The 16,957-nt window shown below is 45.6% G+C and overlaps 1 protein-coding gene across 1 annotated transcript in view; it reads right to left on the reverse strand.

Annotated features, from left to right (window-relative positions):
* Positions 1-10,925: 10,925 nt before the first annotated feature.
* LOC113121952 (NACHT, LRR and PYD domains-containing protein 12-like) overlaps positions 10,926-16,957 on the reverse strand; it is a 36,048-nt gene continuing 30,016 nt past the window's right edge. The window contains exons 13-18 of the mRNA XM_026292845.1: positions 16,668-16,841; positions 15,726-15,899; positions 14,808-14,981; positions 14,185-14,358; positions 13,845-14,018; positions 10,926-13,534 (exon numbers count right to left, since the gene is read on the reverse strand). Coding sequence (XP_026148630.1) covers positions 13,525-13,534; positions 13,845-14,018; positions 14,185-14,358; positions 14,808-14,981; positions 15,726-15,899; positions 16,668-16,841 — 880 coding nt within the window. The 3' untranslated portion in view covers positions 10,926-13,524. The remainder of the gene's footprint in view (positions 13,535-13,844; positions 14,019-14,184; positions 14,359-14,807; positions 14,982-15,725; positions 15,900-16,667; positions 16,842-16,957) is intronic.

The following is a 16,957-nucleotide window of genomic DNA, read 5'->3' on the forward strand; positions in this document are numbered from 1 at the left end:
GGGGGCCCACCTAGTAGGGACTCAGCCCTATGTTTCCTCTGCTACGGAAACGATCATTGGATCAAGGATTGTCCATACAGGGGCTGTATGGCTCGAGGCCGAGCTCAAGGAGGGCAAGGAGTGCACCTGCAACGTGGTAGCGGTGGCCACTATTTTGTGTGCCCCCGAGGGACTTACTGTTACTCTGCCAGATGGCCTGCAACTACCATGTCGGACTCATTTAGACGGGCCACGAAAACTATGCTTGGTGAAGCCGCTGGCGGATGAGGTAGCTGATATATACTGGGCTAGGTTGTGCCCAGAGAGTCCGGGACACAAGGGCATATGGTCCGCGTATCAGTCTTGGCGCCCCTGGATCTCGCTCCTCGAGCCCTACATACCACCCCCGGACCCTCTCCATGTTACCCTCTTCTATGATAAGCTCCAAACCGATTGGTACAAGGAGGCGTTTGAACAGGTGGAGGGGGACTCCTGGAGTATTGACGCTGAGAATATCTATGTCGCCCCCGAGGGGGTGGTGGCGGGAGTGCAGCTTCTCCCGGCCCAACAAGACTGGTTTCGCATGAGTGAGGATAGCGCACCACATGTGTCTCTCGCCCTACATCCTAACCATGAGGCTAAAGAATTGGGGGGTATCCTCAAGAGGGCGTTGGCCCACAAAGACTGGCAGACCACCCCCATACCGCAGGTCTGGTACGCTCCCCGGATTAAAACTTTTTGTATTCAGCTGACGGCCACAGACCCTGCTATATTAGAACACAGAGATGTGTCTAGGTACCATGACATGGCACGCACTGATCATCACCTAGCAGCAGACATGTTATCTCACCTGCCGGACCATTTATGGGCTCAGTCTCCCACGGACGTGGGCTTAACAGACTGTCCCCCGGTCACCTTCCAGGTCCAAGGGGGGCTTCCCCTTTGGATCCGCCAATACCCACACAAACCTCAGGCAGAGGAGGGGATCAGGGATACTATTGAAGGCCTAATACGAGCGGGGGTGCTAGAACCCTCCTCGTCACGGTGGAACACACCCATTCTACCGGTTGAGAAAAAGGGTACAGGTAAGTTCCGTATGGCACATGATCTTAGGGCCATTAATGACATATTGGTAACTTCCACCGTTCCGGTTCCTAACCCATATGTGGCCCTGGCTAACCTTGACCCTAGCCAGACTTGGTTTTCTTGTATTGATCTGGCCAATGCTTTCTTCTGCCTCCCGTTGGCAGAGGAGTATCGTGACATTTTTTCTTTCACTTATTGGGGACGCCAGCTCAGGTACACCAGACTCCCTCAGGGCTTCGCTCTCTCGCCCGGTATTTTCAATCAGGTTTTGAAACAGGTGCTACATTCCTGCGCTTTTCCAGAAGGCACCACCTTAATCCAGTATGTTGATGACCTTCTGCTCGCCGCACCCTCCGTTGCGACCTGTCTTCAGGCCACGGAGTCCGTGCTGCGTCATTTAGCCGAGAGGGGCTTTAAGGTCAGCAAATCTAAACTACAAGTGTGCCGTAAACAAGTTGCCTTTTTAGGCCGACTGATTTCGCAAGCAGGGGCGGGATTATCACCTGCTCACAGGTCTACCATCCTGCACCACCCTCGGCCGGTACTGGTCAAAGATATGCTCTCCTTTTTGGGGCTCACGGGTTACAGCCGCTCTTACATTCCTGACTATGCCAACCTTACCCCTCCACTTCGACAGCTAGTTAAGGAACAGGGCATGCGGAACCTTTCCGCACCGCTCGTTTGGACAAGTGAGGCAGAACGGAACTTCATCTCCCTCAAGCAAGCTCTGGCAACGGCTGCAGATCTGGCTATTCCTGACTATACTCAGCCCTTCTTCTTGGATGTTTCTGTAAAGGACGCCGTTGCCAACGGCGTCCTGTTCCAGAAAAAAGGGGGAGTCAGGAGAGTACTGATGTACACAAGCACTCCATTGGACACCATGGAAAGAAGACACCACGCCTGCACACAGCATGCTGCAGCAGTGGCGAGGATCTTACAGAAGACAGCCCACATTGTCATGGGACACCCACTCAGGGTGCTCACCACTCACAGTGTGGTGGCTTATATAAATTCCCAAACATTTATACTCTCCTCCCTTAGACAACAAAGGCTAAGTAGGATTCTGGAGGAACCACATATTTTATATACACATGAAGGTATTAATATGGCAGACAGGATTGGGACGGGACAGGCCCACAGGTGTGAGGAAAAAGTCCTGAAAGAGGAAAAAGTGCGCCCAGATCTGCAGGCCACGCCACTCCAGGACGCACGTGACCTCTATACGGATGGCTGCTGTTACAGAGATGAGAAAGAGGGGTTGAAGGCTGCTTATGCGGTGGTGGAAGACACAGGAGGGGAGTTGCAGGTAAGAGTGGCAGAAAGGCTGGAAGGACAACAGTCGGCACAGAGGGCAGAAGTGATGGCCGTGGTGGCAGCTCTGAAATTAGGCAAGGGCCAAAAGGTGAACATCTACACAGACTCAGCATATGCGACAGGAGCCGTACATGTTGAATTAGGGCAATGGCTTAGAGCAGGGTTCCTAACAGCGTCTAATCAGCCCATCAAACATGAGAAAGAGATGAGAGAATTAGCAGATGCCCTGTTGGAACCGCTAGCGGTAGCAGTGATCAAGTGTAAGGGACACGATCAGTCCAACAGCCCTACGGCAAAAGGAAATCAGGCTGCAGATCAAGCAGCCAAGGAAGCAGCGGGATACCAAGTTAAATTAATGTTGCTGGATGTGACGCAAGAGATTAAAGAAAGACCTAACTTGGAGGAACTCAAGAGACTGCAAAAGGGGGCATCCCCCCAGGAGAGAAGTCTCTGGAAAGAGAGAGGGGCTACTGAGGTAGAAGGATTGTGGAAGGGGCCGGATGGTCACCCCATACTTCCTCCCGGAATCAGGAGGACAGCCCTCTTGGAAGCTCACGGGGTAGGGCATGTTGGTACAGCCCAAATGTTGAAGAACTTAGAGCAGTGGTGGCATCCATATCTCAAAGATATGGCTAAAGAGCTGGTCAGGGAATGTGACATTTGTACTAAGTACAACACCAGATCGACAGTGAAACCAGAGATCGGTAGGTATCCACTCGTTACCAGGCCTGGACGAGAGATTGTAATTGATTTCACAGATATGGGCACCACCGTTCGAGGGTACAGGTACGTACTGATGTGTGTGGATGCGTATTCAGGGTGGCCAGAAGCGTGGCCCGCCAAAAGGGAAGACAGTAAAACGGTTATTAAATGTTTGATAAATGATTACATCCCCAACCATGGTTTCCCAGAGAAAATTAGGTCAGATAATGGGACACATTTCAAGAATCAGGATTTGCAGAAGGTGGAGGCCATGATGGGGTTGAAACATGGATTTGGAACGGTGTATCATCCACAGTCTCAAGGAAAGGTGGAAAGGATGAATCAAACTGTAAAAACCAAATTGGCAAAAATCTGTGCACAGACCAAATTGAACTGGGTTGATGCATTGCCACTGGCACTTATGTCTATTCGCTGTTCTGTTAACCAATCCACTGGGTTTACCCATTTCGAACTCCAAACAGGGAGACCCTTTCCAGGGCCCCACACCACTAGCCCAGTAACCATTGTAGAGAATGAGGGTCTGTCAGCCAAAGCATATTTTAACTTTCTGCAAGCTCTCGTTTCAGCTTTCTCACATCAGGCGGGGGATCAGCAGGGCGACGGAACACAAACTCCACCCGACGTCGACTGGGTGCTGCTGAAGGTGATCAAGAGGAAGTGGTCAGAGCCATGGTGGACAGGACCCTACCAGGTGATAGAGAGAACATCCCATGCAGTGAGGTTAAAGGAAAAAGGAGATACCTGGTACCACTGGTCGCAGTGTGCATCAGGAGAACCGCCATCCAGATCTTTGACCGAGGTCCAGGAGGACCTGCAACAACATACCTCTGTCTCGGCTGAGGCAGAGAAGGACCCTCCTCAGAAAGGGGCAGAATAATCCCCGGGGAGCGAGTCAGGTACTGAGGTAGTCCACCCTCAGTCCGAAGAGAGAAGAAGCCGTCCGAGAGGGAGGGGGTGAAAAAGAGCGCCCCTCTCCAACAAGAGGTGTGCCAAGCCTCCAGCCGACGAATTAGAGCGCAGAAGGAGGCAACGTCGAGGGATTGTTGGCTGTGATTTTGAGTGGTAGTTTTAGCCTTGATTTATTTAGTTTATTGTGTATGTTTAGCCATTAGTAGATAGTTTAGTTAACAATTAGGGAGTTAAAATGGAGATGTTTGGATTTGGGAAGGTATTGGGGGTCCTTACGACCCTGACTGTAATGATTGTTGTTTTGTGTTTGATTATATATATTTTTTTCCCACTGACCCAACTATCATTCACAGGGATCGCCGTGGGTTTGTAACAGGGTATGTTTGGTCAGTGGAAAAACCTTGTTATGTCTGTAGTAGTTTCTATTGCTGTGTTTGTAGGGGTCTTAGTCACCTGTGGGTGCTGCTTCATTCCATGCCTGCATTCCCTCGCAGTTAGGCTTATATCTTCTACTATAGAGAAACACGACCCGAAAGTTCTGATGCCCTTATTGGCCCAGGGCTCAGATGACGACAGTGATGACCTAGACGGGGTACAGCTCCGAGACATGTGATCTCCTAAGGGAGATCAGGAGAGGGATAGCAAAATTCCAATTTGTTTAGATGGGCTCTTAGGAGAGCCCAAAAGGGGGATTTGTGGAATGCAGACGCACCTATGGGGGCTTCATATAAGATAAAGGAAGTAACTGGCCTTGGTTTGCTCAAACGACCCCCATCCAGAACACAAAGAAGACAGTTGGCAATAACAACTCCATATAAGGTTATATCATAAATTCCTTTTGGTGGGGCGCTGCCCAGCAGTTTAAACATAGTATAGTTTCCATCTATTGTTTAGATCTCTCTGCCTGCGTGTGTGAGTGGATCTCCGGAGACGTCTCTGTACTTTTACAATAAACCGGTGTGTCGATTCCTAACTTACACTCTGTCCACTTTTATCCCTTCATTAATGAACTCGGGTGAAGGTCACAAGGTCTGATTTTCAACAAGAGTTAGCTCAGGATTAAGATGTGGAAATGATGAATGAGGTATTCAATACCTAGAAGAGTATTTTGTTCAATCCCAGATAGGCTGTGACTTAAAGTTGTATGCCTTTGTAGATAGAGTAGATAATAGATAGATATGAGACGAAGTTTAAGTTCCAATCACTGAGGCATTGTGTTCTTGAAATTGCACCGATTTTTTCCTCAGAATTTTCAACTAATTTGAAGTGTTTTGTAAAGAGCATTATTTGTGATGTGTTCAGAATGCGCTTGTACTATTTTGGACTAAAGTAAAACAAAGGAAACAAATCTGATCTGTTATTATGCCATGATTTTACTGGTCTGGCCCACTTGGGAATAGATTTTCCTCCATATGGCCCCTGACCTAAAATGAGTTTGACACCCCTGATATAAAGCGACCATCATTAGTGTGTCAGGGTTCTGGCTCCTAACCCAGAACACAGCCTGGAAATGAGCATCATACTTTAACTGTTCTAATGGAACATAATGGGATTCATGTTACCTGCAGTCTTGTAGAATTCTGCCTTGATGTAGATGGGTCTTCTGTGTCCAGGGAAGGAGGTGAATATGTCCTGTCCCGTGCTTCATTTTTGGACCCAGCAGCCTGCAGAAATATCTGATGTCATCGCCTGAGAATCTCTACCTCAGATATTGGTCAGGTAAGGCCAATGGGTCCGTCCGGTCCCGTGCTTCATCTATATTCTGAGTTTTGAGACAGGACTGTCCTGCTGGTGGATTTTGGGAACAGGTCACACTGGTTTGTTTGAGTTTGCAATGAGAAATGATCCAGTGAATTGGACAGCACCAAGATGAGGAAGGTGACAAATGCAGCCTGGATGATCAGAGAATTAAAGAACTAAAAGTTTCAAATGCAGCTGATGTTTGTTCCGACCAATGCAAATGACCAGGTTTGGAGTCGACTCTGCCCACAACATAAACACAAGGTCACAGTCCCACAGCAGAAATTTCATTCCAAAAAGATTTTTTATGTTCAGGCCAAATTTAGCAGAACTTTACATTTGAAGAACACAACAGTTTGATTTTTCAGCCTGAGGACCATCGTTCTGAATGATAAGACACACACAGGAAACTGTTCTAGAAAACAAGCTGTGATCTGAAACTAGATCATAAAAAATTCACCTTAAAGCCATAAACACTGACATAAGAGGTTCTCAAAGAAATACTAGAAGGTTTTGTGACTGCAAAATAAAATGACCTTGTGGACGTGATGAATCCTCAAACTTCTACTTATTGATTTTCAGAAACTCAAGACCCAACTTCAAACAGTGAAACTAAATTCACTTCATGAACTTCCTCATCCTCTTTCCTCCACTTTCTCATCCTCCATAGATCTCCCACCCTGCAACCCCCCCCCCATGTCTCCCAACGTTGTATGACATTTTGATCAAGTAAACAAAAGTAACAGAACATTGTTAGCACATATTAGCACATGAGAACAATCATCAGAGGACGCTCATTCTGTTGCAATTCAATACTATAAGCTGCGTCATTACGCAGCCTCCAAAATGAGACGTGACTTATGTCACTACACGTGTCTCTCTCGCCTCTGTAAAAGTTCTTTGTTCATAGCACCCCTCAGTTCAGGGTCCCCCTATCGGCCTGGCGCACTTCCGTTGTGTTTTCTCTTTTGCAGCGTTTCTCTCTTGCAGCGTTTCTCTCTTGCAGCGTTTCTCTTTTGCAGCGTTTCTTTCTTGCAGCGTTTCTCTTTTGCAGCGCGTTTGCCCTTGTCGGCCACCGTACCATCATCATCATCAGGTATTTATTTTGACATCAGTTGTTTATTATTGATGGAGAGAGTGTGTGTCCAGACGACAGCCGGCCAGTCATGTGACAGATGGCGAGGAGTGAGGGGGACGGAGAGCTGGCCGGCTGGGTGTGTTGGCCCAAAGGAGCCTTTTAATAACGACCCATTGTCATAATGGCCACACTGATTATCTGGGTTTTTATTCAATGACTATTTGGTTGTTATTTGTGGGTGTGTATATGTGTTTTTAATATCACTGACTGTTCTTTGTGAGTCTGGATTTTTTATTTGTTTGGTGTTTGTATGTTTTTTCTGAGGTTTTTCAAGAACAGCTGAAGTAGAAATACTTGTGCCACCACCGGCGGCGTTAGCGGTATCAGCTGGTAGCAACAACCACACGCTAACACCCCACACAAGGTAGCAATACCTAAGGGAAGTAGCTCTACTTTCCCCACGCTACCCGAGAGAAAAGCATTTTTGTCTGGCCCCATCCGACAGCTGCACAAGCTGCTAGGCTAACTCACGGAGCTGCTAGCATTCCCTTTGCTAGTCATGGTAATGGATAACAACCCCGTTGAAACCGGAAAAAGCCCGAAGCTCTGCCCCTGCGGCAATAAGATGTCTAGCTGGGACTCTTACCCGGTGTGTGTGGCGTGTCTGGGCTTACCACACGCTCAGGCTGCCTTATCCTCCACCAAGGAATGTATCCATTGGCAAGTTGCTCCGCCCTTGTGCAGCAGTGATCCACTGTTGACGGAGGTAGCCCCGCCGCGAGGCGAATGGGTCATTTCCGAGGTGGAGGGTCCAGCACACGCCCTGGAACCAAGTTGGGCGGACGCAGACCCTGAGTTCACTGACGCCTGTTTCCCGTCAGTGGAAAGCGCAACACCTCGCGTCATGCTGGAGGGAGGGGGCGACAACGAGGAGGAAGAGTCATCCCACTAGTAACTACTGTTGTCCGATGAGGTGGAATCCACACTCCTCACTGATACGGGTGAGGCTGAAAAGCCTGCCGCCAAGGTGGGAGACATACTGTGGGCATCACCCCCTCTGGATCTTGACATGCAGGACGTGCAAACGCGCAGCTGCCAGGCTTTTAAGTTTGTTTCGGCCTTATCAGGAAAAGATGCGTCAAAACGCGCCGGCGCGTGCGTCGACCCCAGAGGGTTAAAACATAGGTTGTGTGATGTTTAAGTGCAGTGCCTGTTGTTACAGTGGTCAACCACTAGAGGGTGTTGATAGTCTTGACTTAGAGTTATCCTTGATAAGAAGAAGAAACTCAGACCCAAGATGGAGGTTGTATCATGTCTGTGTTAGATACTGTTAAGACAAATGGTGTTAACTGGAGTTGACTAGTAAAGTTATACAAACTGAGACCGGGCCGTCAGAGTCTTTTTGGGGTTAAGATACTACACCAAGGGACAGCACACAAGTTCGTGGTGCTGCCTTTTGGTCTGTCTCTGAGGTATTTGTGAAATGCATCGAGGCGGCAGTAGCCCCACTCAGGGAGAGGGGTATTCGAGTAGCTACGTACATCGCGTCGCGGCCCCCACCTGCGAAGAAGTGGCCTGTCACACAGATGTTCTCATAAAACAGGTGAGCCTGGGTTTCCATCTGAATATAGAAAAGAGTGTGATGTCACCTACTCAGCGCATCACCTTCATAGAGCTTAGTATATTTTCAATTTTTTCTGTATTTTCTACATTTACTTTTTACAAGTAATAATTACATAGTCTTTTGATTAAATATAACATATTTTATTTAGGCAGTTTGTTGTCTGATTTGAGTGCACGCATTTTGGGTAACATTCTGTCTGAGTAATTTGTTTTACCTTTTCTTTGAGTGTTCTGGAGAGTCCTCCTCCTGGCCAAAAGGTGGTGCACCTGTTAAAGGCTTACCGATAACCGGCAGGAAGTGGAAGAGACCAACTGGGGTGTCGAGGAGGGGAGTCTACCAGCACTGCAGTTAAAGTTTATTTTGAAGCTTTTGTTTATTTTTGGATTCCTTTTGTTTATTTTGAGTTAATAGGTTTGTTTGTAAATATTTTCTTTAAGTCTTTATATTGAGTTTAGTGTTAGTTTGATTATGTGTTTCCTATCCCCTGTCTGTTTAATTAAGGCTAGCCTTTGTCTATATATACCCTCCCTTGTGTTTCTTAGGTTAGGTCAGTTAGGTCTTTTGTTCATTCTTGAGTTCCTGTATGTTTAGTTGACCTCATTTTGTGTTTAGGGCCCTAGGGTTTGAAGTTATGTTCTGATTTTGTTGTTTACTTACATTTTTAAGTTGATGACAGACTCCCTCCAAGCCAAAGCTTTCCTGTCATCGGAAAGAGTAGAGACCCTCCTCTATGCATTTCCCCCAATAGCTCTCATCCCTCCAACTCTAGCCAGAGTGAGGGAGAAGGGTCTATCCATGATCCTAGTGGCACCGTATTGGCCAGGGAAACAGTGGATGGCAGAGATTTTTCAGCTGCTGGTGGGCCCTCCTTGGTGACTGCCTACTCGCAGGGACCTTTTATTCCAGGTGTGGGTGAAGTGTTTCACCCCCACCCAGGAAGGCTTTAACAAGGACATTGTACGGGCTTAAGTGGCAGGTGTTCACACAGGCCAATCACACAAGGCCATTCCTTTTCAATGTTCTGTGGCAGTGGTCCTATCATTTCTGCAGAATCTGATTGAGAGAGGAAAATCCTTCTCAACCATTAAGGTGTACCTGGCGGCCATGTTGGGTTTGCTGGGAAGACAGTAGGCCAACATCCTCTAGTGTGCCAATTCATGAAGGGTACACGTCGTAAGTTGCCAGTATCCCAAAGGTGTGGGGGGGGGGGCTTCCCCCCCACACCTTTGCGCGGTTTTAGAAATTGGATGTTACAGCTCCAACCCTAGCACATTCTGTCCTTGGTGTGGGGACTTCACAGAGTACAGCCCCCGCCATGTGATTCACGACTAAGGCCAGTTGTCTTTCTTACAAGCGTTTGGGAATCCGGGAGTTAGTATATCTCCCATAGTGAGACACGAAACAAATGCTATGAAAGAGAACTTGAGATTATGACTATAACACCGGTTCTCTGATTAGCATGCGTGAATGTTTCACCAGACCACCCTCCTTGTGATGGAAGCGAGGAAGAGGTGGGCTTGTTTGAATGACAACTGACGCTATGTCAGCCTATTATATAGGGGGAGGGTCCCCGCCCCTCCTGACATAGTCGTCACTTGTGCTAGCCCCCAGGCTGGCGTAGTGGTATTGAAGCTTCTGATGAGGTCACGCTGGAGGCATTCCCATAGTGAGGCACTCACTCATGCTAATCAGAGAAGTTTTTCTATGGTTTTCTACTTTTCAGATCAGAGATTAGAGTCAACAGGCAGAGCTGTGGGTTTGACACAGAGAAGGTAAACTGGGATCAACCAGAGGAAGGAGTAAGAGAAGAGCAAGGCCAAGGTAGGAGGAACCAACTGCTTCTACTAGCAGCACTACAGCTGGATTGGCTGATTTTGTTTGCACTTTTTTTTTTTTAACAATAAATACATTTTTTATGAGTAGTTTATCTAGTTTTGTTGATTTGTATATAAAAAGTATGATGTTTTACAGTTCTAAACATTCATAGTCATTTGGTTAGATTGTGCCATGTAGGAGTGTCCAAATGTCCACCTGGACATAGTCTTACAAAAAACAATGCAGAAAGTTTAATTTTAGCTCCTTTGTGACAACATTTGGACTTGTATTGGTCCACAAGTGTGACCTCAAGACTGTTAGACAACTATATATACGTATACCTACAAGTATATAGGTTTATTTATATGGAAGCCCATTTCCGCCACTGGGATAAAGATGGTTGTTGGGATGATGATGATTTTCAGAGGTGGTAAAAAGTACTCACATTCTATACTTAAGTAGAAGTACAGGTACTTGTGTGAAAAAAGACTGGTAAAAGTAGAAGTACTGACTCAATAAAGTGGCTCTACTCAAGTAAAAGTAAGAAAGTACAGGATCTGAAATGTACTTATGTAAAGAGTAAAAATTATTTTTTGCCATTTATTATACCCAATACATCTTTTGAGAACTGCAAAACTAAAAAAGTTTGACACAAAAAACAGGAAATTCTTCTTTTATTACCAACCTGCACAAGTGGTAGCACAGGGAACAAAACACCACGTATTTGCCATGAATCATTCTTGAAGCCGAAATCAAACAGTTCTTTTAAATACAGCCATGGATGGGGAATGTCTTGCTGCTGAATTTTAGCTCCTTTGTGACTTGTGAATTTGGACCTGTATTGGTCCACAAGTGTGACTCTCAATCCGTTTTGTCACCAGTTTCACCAGAACAACCTACATTTATATGAGGTGAGAACAGGTCACAATCAGCAATACTGAAAACCAGGATTTGAATGTTTACAAATACATTTTGAATGTGAAACTTTTGGTTTCAAAACTGAAAGCTATGATTCAAACTTTTGATAATAAAATTTGAATATCTAAAAAAATGCTTCATTCTTTTCAGTGTTATAAATCAGTCTCTTCAAGTTTTAAAACTTTCTTTGCAAACATTCAACTCTGTTCTTTCAGTGTTTCAACTAATTTCTTTGTAGAGTGTCAGATCACATTTCTGACCTTGTTTTCACATGAGAAAGATCTGAAACTTTGCAGAAGACCAGGCAGGAGCTCACAGATGCTCCGCCAATCACATAGCTTCTAATAAAATAAGCCAATCAGCTAACAGGGATAGTCTACATGGTTTGATTAGTCCCACTGGACGTCAATACAGGTGGATACCATAAAGATGATGTCTTGGGTCCAGTGCACTTGCTCCACCTTCTTCTGCCTACTGGCTAAGGGGAGGACCTGCAGGAGCATTGAGCACACCAAGCCTGACTAATGGCTGGACACCAGGTACAGTTTGTGCACAACAGTTAACTGGGCTGTAGATTTTTAACAGGATGGTTTGACCTTGTTATTTAGAGCCACTTAACCAAGTTTAACATGACATTAACTATAGCAGTGTGCGAACCATGTGACGAACGGTTGTTATGACAACTGGCTTTACCAGTTTATGTTAGCAAGGTGTAGCATTAAATTAGCTAGGTAGCTAACTAACTCAGCTAGCTAGATGTTGTCACCAACTGAATAAGGGAACATGCCACTTGCTAAATATCACACAAACCACTCGTTGGGACAGTGAGGACATGGCTCCATCTTGTCCCGTGCTTCATTTTTGGACCCAGCAGCGTGCAGAGATATCTGATGCCATCGCCTGAGAATCTCTACCTCAGATATTGGTCAGGCAAGGCCAATGGGTCCGACTTGTCCTGGAAGGGTCTCTCACATCTGAATGCTCATCTATCGATGCTTCCTCATCTAATAAAGGCCATGCCATTGTGAAGAGGAAACAGGACTTTAGCCTGTATGTACTGCCCTCATCTTGGACTTCACTGAAACTGCCTTTGCAACTTCAGACATTTCTTCTGATCTGAGCGACTGCAGTAATATAGGCTATGTTCATGTTGCAACCTGGAAATATGTTATAAATTCTATGCTTTGACAATGTATAAGTTAAGTTTTACGAGGGGAACAATATCAATTTAATTACTATTTTGCAATTAGTTTAAATATTTTTCGGATTTGTTTTACTGCTAAGAGGTTAGGGGTAAACATTTTGATGATGTCATTTTTTTTAGTATGCGCAGAGAGCAAGAGAGCACAGTGCATGTATTAGCAGTGTGTGGGTAAAGATCTCTGTGTGTAAAGGAAAACTCCAACAGTGAATCAGGAGAATAAAACGTTGCAGAGAAAAGGAAAAAAGGAGACGAAATCTGATGCAGTCATGTCTGTCCAAGGGTGCAACATTCATCAAACCTCTGACAGCAAAATGAACAGCAGTCTTTGTGTTCATCCAAAGTTTCCAAAAAGTGTGTGTCCATCCACCAGGCAGCCAAGTTCTGAGCTGACCATACATCTAAACATAGATGAACACACAGAAACCAGTTTAAGATCCAACACTGGAAACATGAACTGCCAACAAGAGAAGCAATAAGAAACAAAAACATAAAGGGAGCTAGGGGTTACATGGGATATATTCCATCAAGCTAAGTCTTTTTGCCAAAGGAGCATTCACCTTCTTCAGACTGCTGTTAAGCAAAGACAGTTCATTTATAAGTCTGTTGCATACTGGGGAGGGGGGGGATTTTGGTCTCTGCGTTTGTGGACGGTTGAACCCCCCCAAGCCACCAGGGACAGCAGAACCTTCATCACATAAAGTTTCAATGGAGGCCTGGTTCTCTTACTTTGGCAATAAAAAAGCTAAGCACCACAAAAATGGTCTTGGTGTGTTGGGATTGATATAAAAGAGTGGCATGAACGTGGTTGAGAATATATTTTTTCTGTGTGTGTATGGGTGTGAAACTCAAGTCAACATCCAAGTGGACTCTGTTTATTAGCCTTTGAACTGACTGAAAATATGAAAAGAAAATATTTAAGGTACAATAATGATTTGGCAAAGTGGGCTCATCATAAAGTTTGACTCAGAGCCCATATCCCCTGTGGTCCTAAATCTAGTCCCTTCTAGTCCTAAGCCCAGCCCCATCTCATCCATAATCTGGTCTGTTCTAAATTTAGTTTCTAATCTGGTCTAATCTAAATTTTGTTTCTAGCCCATCCTAGTTTTAATCTCAGGTCCATCTTTATAAAGACCATCACTTCCACCTGCAGAGAGAAGCAGAGAGAGCAGAGGTCAGAAACCAGAGGTCACAGGGACTCACTTCATCAGCAACAGTCGTCTTCACATCAACTCAAACACATAATCACAACAAGCTTCTGGCTGATCTGATTGACTGACTGTTGTCTCTCTCTCTGTCTTTCTGTCCAATCCTGAAGCCTGTCCCTGTTCTCCTCTCACAGCTTCACTGACAAGTTGGAGCTTTAAAGGAAATCCTGGATCGTTGCTTTGATACTGACTGGGTTTAGTCCAATCCTGCTGAAAGCACCATTGAACTGACTCCAGAACTCTACTGACCTCAGAGTCTCCAGTCTACAGTCTGGAATCTGGAAAAGATCACACAGCTGTTGCAGATCTGGATCCTTCAGGTTGTTTCCCATCAGGTCCAGGTGTCTCAGATGGGAGGGTTTGGACTTCAGAACTGAGACCAGATAACCACAGCTGGTCTCTGACAAACTGCAGCCAATCAACCTGAACAAACAATCAAAGATGGAGACTGAATTTAGCCTCAGAAAAATCCAAAGACAGGAAAAGAAAATCAACTGCAATAGAAGTTATGTCTTCAAAAAAGTTATGAGTTCAAACAATAATTCAACACTAAAGATCTACAATAGTAACAAACACTCAGTGAACTGACCTCAGTGTCTCCAGTCTACAGTCTGGACTCTGCAGTCCACCACACAGCTGCTGCACTCCTGGATCCTGCAGGTCGTTCTGACTCAGGTCCAGTTCTCTCAGATGGGAGGGATTGGATTTCAGAACTGAGACCAGATAACCACAGCTGGTTTCTGACAACCTGCAGCTGATCAACCTGAATAAAGAAGCAAAGATGTGATGTTAGAAACCAAAGTTCCTCTTGAGAGTGTTGAATGTTTCAGAATGTGTTCAGAGCTGAAGAAGGTTTAGAAAGTAGAAGTTTAGAAAGTGGAAACTCCAAACAGCTGAAGCCAACAGGATGCAGGTTCAAAGCAGTCCCATCCAAAAAGGGACAAAGAGCTGTCATTAATATGAATGCCAACATGCTGCTGCTTCAATAAAGACGGAGTGACTTCAGCTCTGAAACTCTGCCAGCTCCACCTGTGGCTCCATCTATACAAACTCATGTTGTGCAGCCACATTTCTCTGAGAGGGAAAACAGCCTTTCCCATGAAGATCCTCAATGTGGATCAGTCTAATATCAGCCTCATGTCTGCAGTTTAGTGTCAGCACAACTTTCACATCACACTCATCTCAGCACACAACCTAAACATGGGGTCTGACCTCAGAGTCTCCAGTCTACAGTCTGGACTCTGCAGTCCACCACACAGCTGCTGCACTCCTGGATCCTGCAGGTCGTTCAGACTCAGGTTGAGGTGTCTCAGGTGGGAGGGGTTGGACTTCAGAGCTGAGACCAGATAACCACAGCTGGTCTCTGACAAACTGCATCCCCACAACCTGAATAAAGAATCAATGATGGAGATCAAATCATTGATAATTAATCAGATGTGTCTGAATCAACGTGATTTTCTCTAAAATGAGTAGAGGGACTTTGTCCTTCTGTTACTGTGGATCATCAGAATGTCAGCCTTCTACAGACATCGTCCAAATGGCAGCACAACCTTCAGACCCCTGTTCAGGTCCACACTGGGTCAGAGCCTGCTGGTGACCACAGGAACATCAAGATCTCTGAACATGGAATTGTAGCCATGAATCTGAGCCTGGGTTGACTCCAATCTTCACTCGGAGCTCTGCAGATAATTCACTGCTCTGTTGTCTTTTCTCCAGGCTCAGTGTGGTTCACACAGGCACACTAAGCAGCACAATGAGGACTTTGTCCATTTCAACTGACTGAATGAGGGATTATTAGGCTGCACTAACTGGGACTCCCAACAAGTGAGCTTTGTCTCCAGGAAGTCAATGGAATGTCCTCTGAAGTGATGGAAACACACCTGTCTGTGTGTGTTCTCAACCATCAATATCAATGATCAAAGAAATATTTCTACTGCATCAAAGAAACCGGATCCATTTCCAACAAATATTAGTTCAGAGGATTTTCTGCTGACACATGTGACTCTTTAGACACAATGAGACCAACTTTCTGTGAGACTTCAATAGAAGTTATGTCTGTGCAAACACTGAGTTCAAACAATAATTGAACACTAAAGATCTACAATAGTAACAAACACTCAGTGAACTGACCTCAGTGTCTCCAGTCTACAGCCTGGACTCTGCAGTCCACCACACAGCTGTTGCACTCCTGGATCCTGCAAGTTGTTGTCACCCAAGTCCAGGTGTCTCAGATGGGAGGGGTTGGACTTCAAAGCTGAGAACAGGTAACCACAGCTGGTCTTTGACAGCCTGCAGCTCCTCAACCTGAATAAAGAACCAAAGATGTGATGTTAGAAACCAAAGTTCCTGCTTGAAAGTGTTGAATGTTTCAGAATGTGTTCAGAGCTGAAGAAGGTTTAGAAAGTAGAAGTTTAGAAAGTGGAAACTCCAAACAGCTGAAGCCAACAGGATGCAGGTTCAAAGCAGTCCCATCCAAAAAGGGACAAAGAGCTGTCATTAATATGAATGCCAACATGCTGCTGCTTCAATAAAGACGGAGTGACTTCAGCTCTGAAACTCTGCCAGCTCCACCTGTGGCTCCATCTATACCAGGGGTGTCAAACTCATTTTACTTCAGGGGCCATATGGAGGAAAATCTATTCCCAAGTGGGCCGGACCGGACCGACAAGGCAGCTAGCTCCGGGCCAGCTGACAGGTATAGGCCTACTTGCTCAGCCCCGGTATAAACAATTTGCCTGCTTAACATAATTGCTATTGTGACACCAGTGGACACATTTAGAACAGCAGTTTCTTTCATTGAAAAATTGCAGCTGATTTAAACTTCAAATCATCTCGCGGGCCGGATTAAACCCGTTTGCGGGCCTGATCTGGCCCGCGGGCTGTAAATTTGACACCCCTGATCTATACAAACTCATGTTGTGCAGCCACATTTCTCTGAGAGGGAAAACAGCCTTTCCCATGAAGATCCTCAGTGTGGATCAGTCTAATATCAGCCTCATGTCTGCAGTTTAGTGTCAGCACAACTTTCACATCACATTCATCTCAGCACACAACCTAAACATGGGGTCTGACCTCAAAGTCTCCAGTCTACAGTCTGGACTCTGTAGTCCACCACACAGCTGCTGCACTCCTGGATCCTCCAGGTTGTTGTAGCTCAGGTCCAGGTGTCTCAGATGGGAGGGGTTGGACTTCAAAGCTGAGAACAGGTAACCACAGCTGGTCTTTGACAGCCTGCACTTCCACAACCTGAATAAAGAAGCAAAGAAGGAGATCCAATGTGACACTGATGTTGATGACAATGAGGATGGTGATAATGATGATGACAATTCTTATTTTCATTAGAATAATGAGATGAGATCAAC

Source organism: Mastacembelus armatus, chromosome 20, assembly GCF_900324485.2.
Source record: "Mastacembelus armatus chromosome 20, fMasArm1.2, whole genome shotgun sequence".
NCBI classification, from domain to species: Eukaryota; Metazoa; Chordata; class Actinopteri; order Synbranchiformes; family Mastacembelidae; genus Mastacembelus; species Mastacembelus armatus.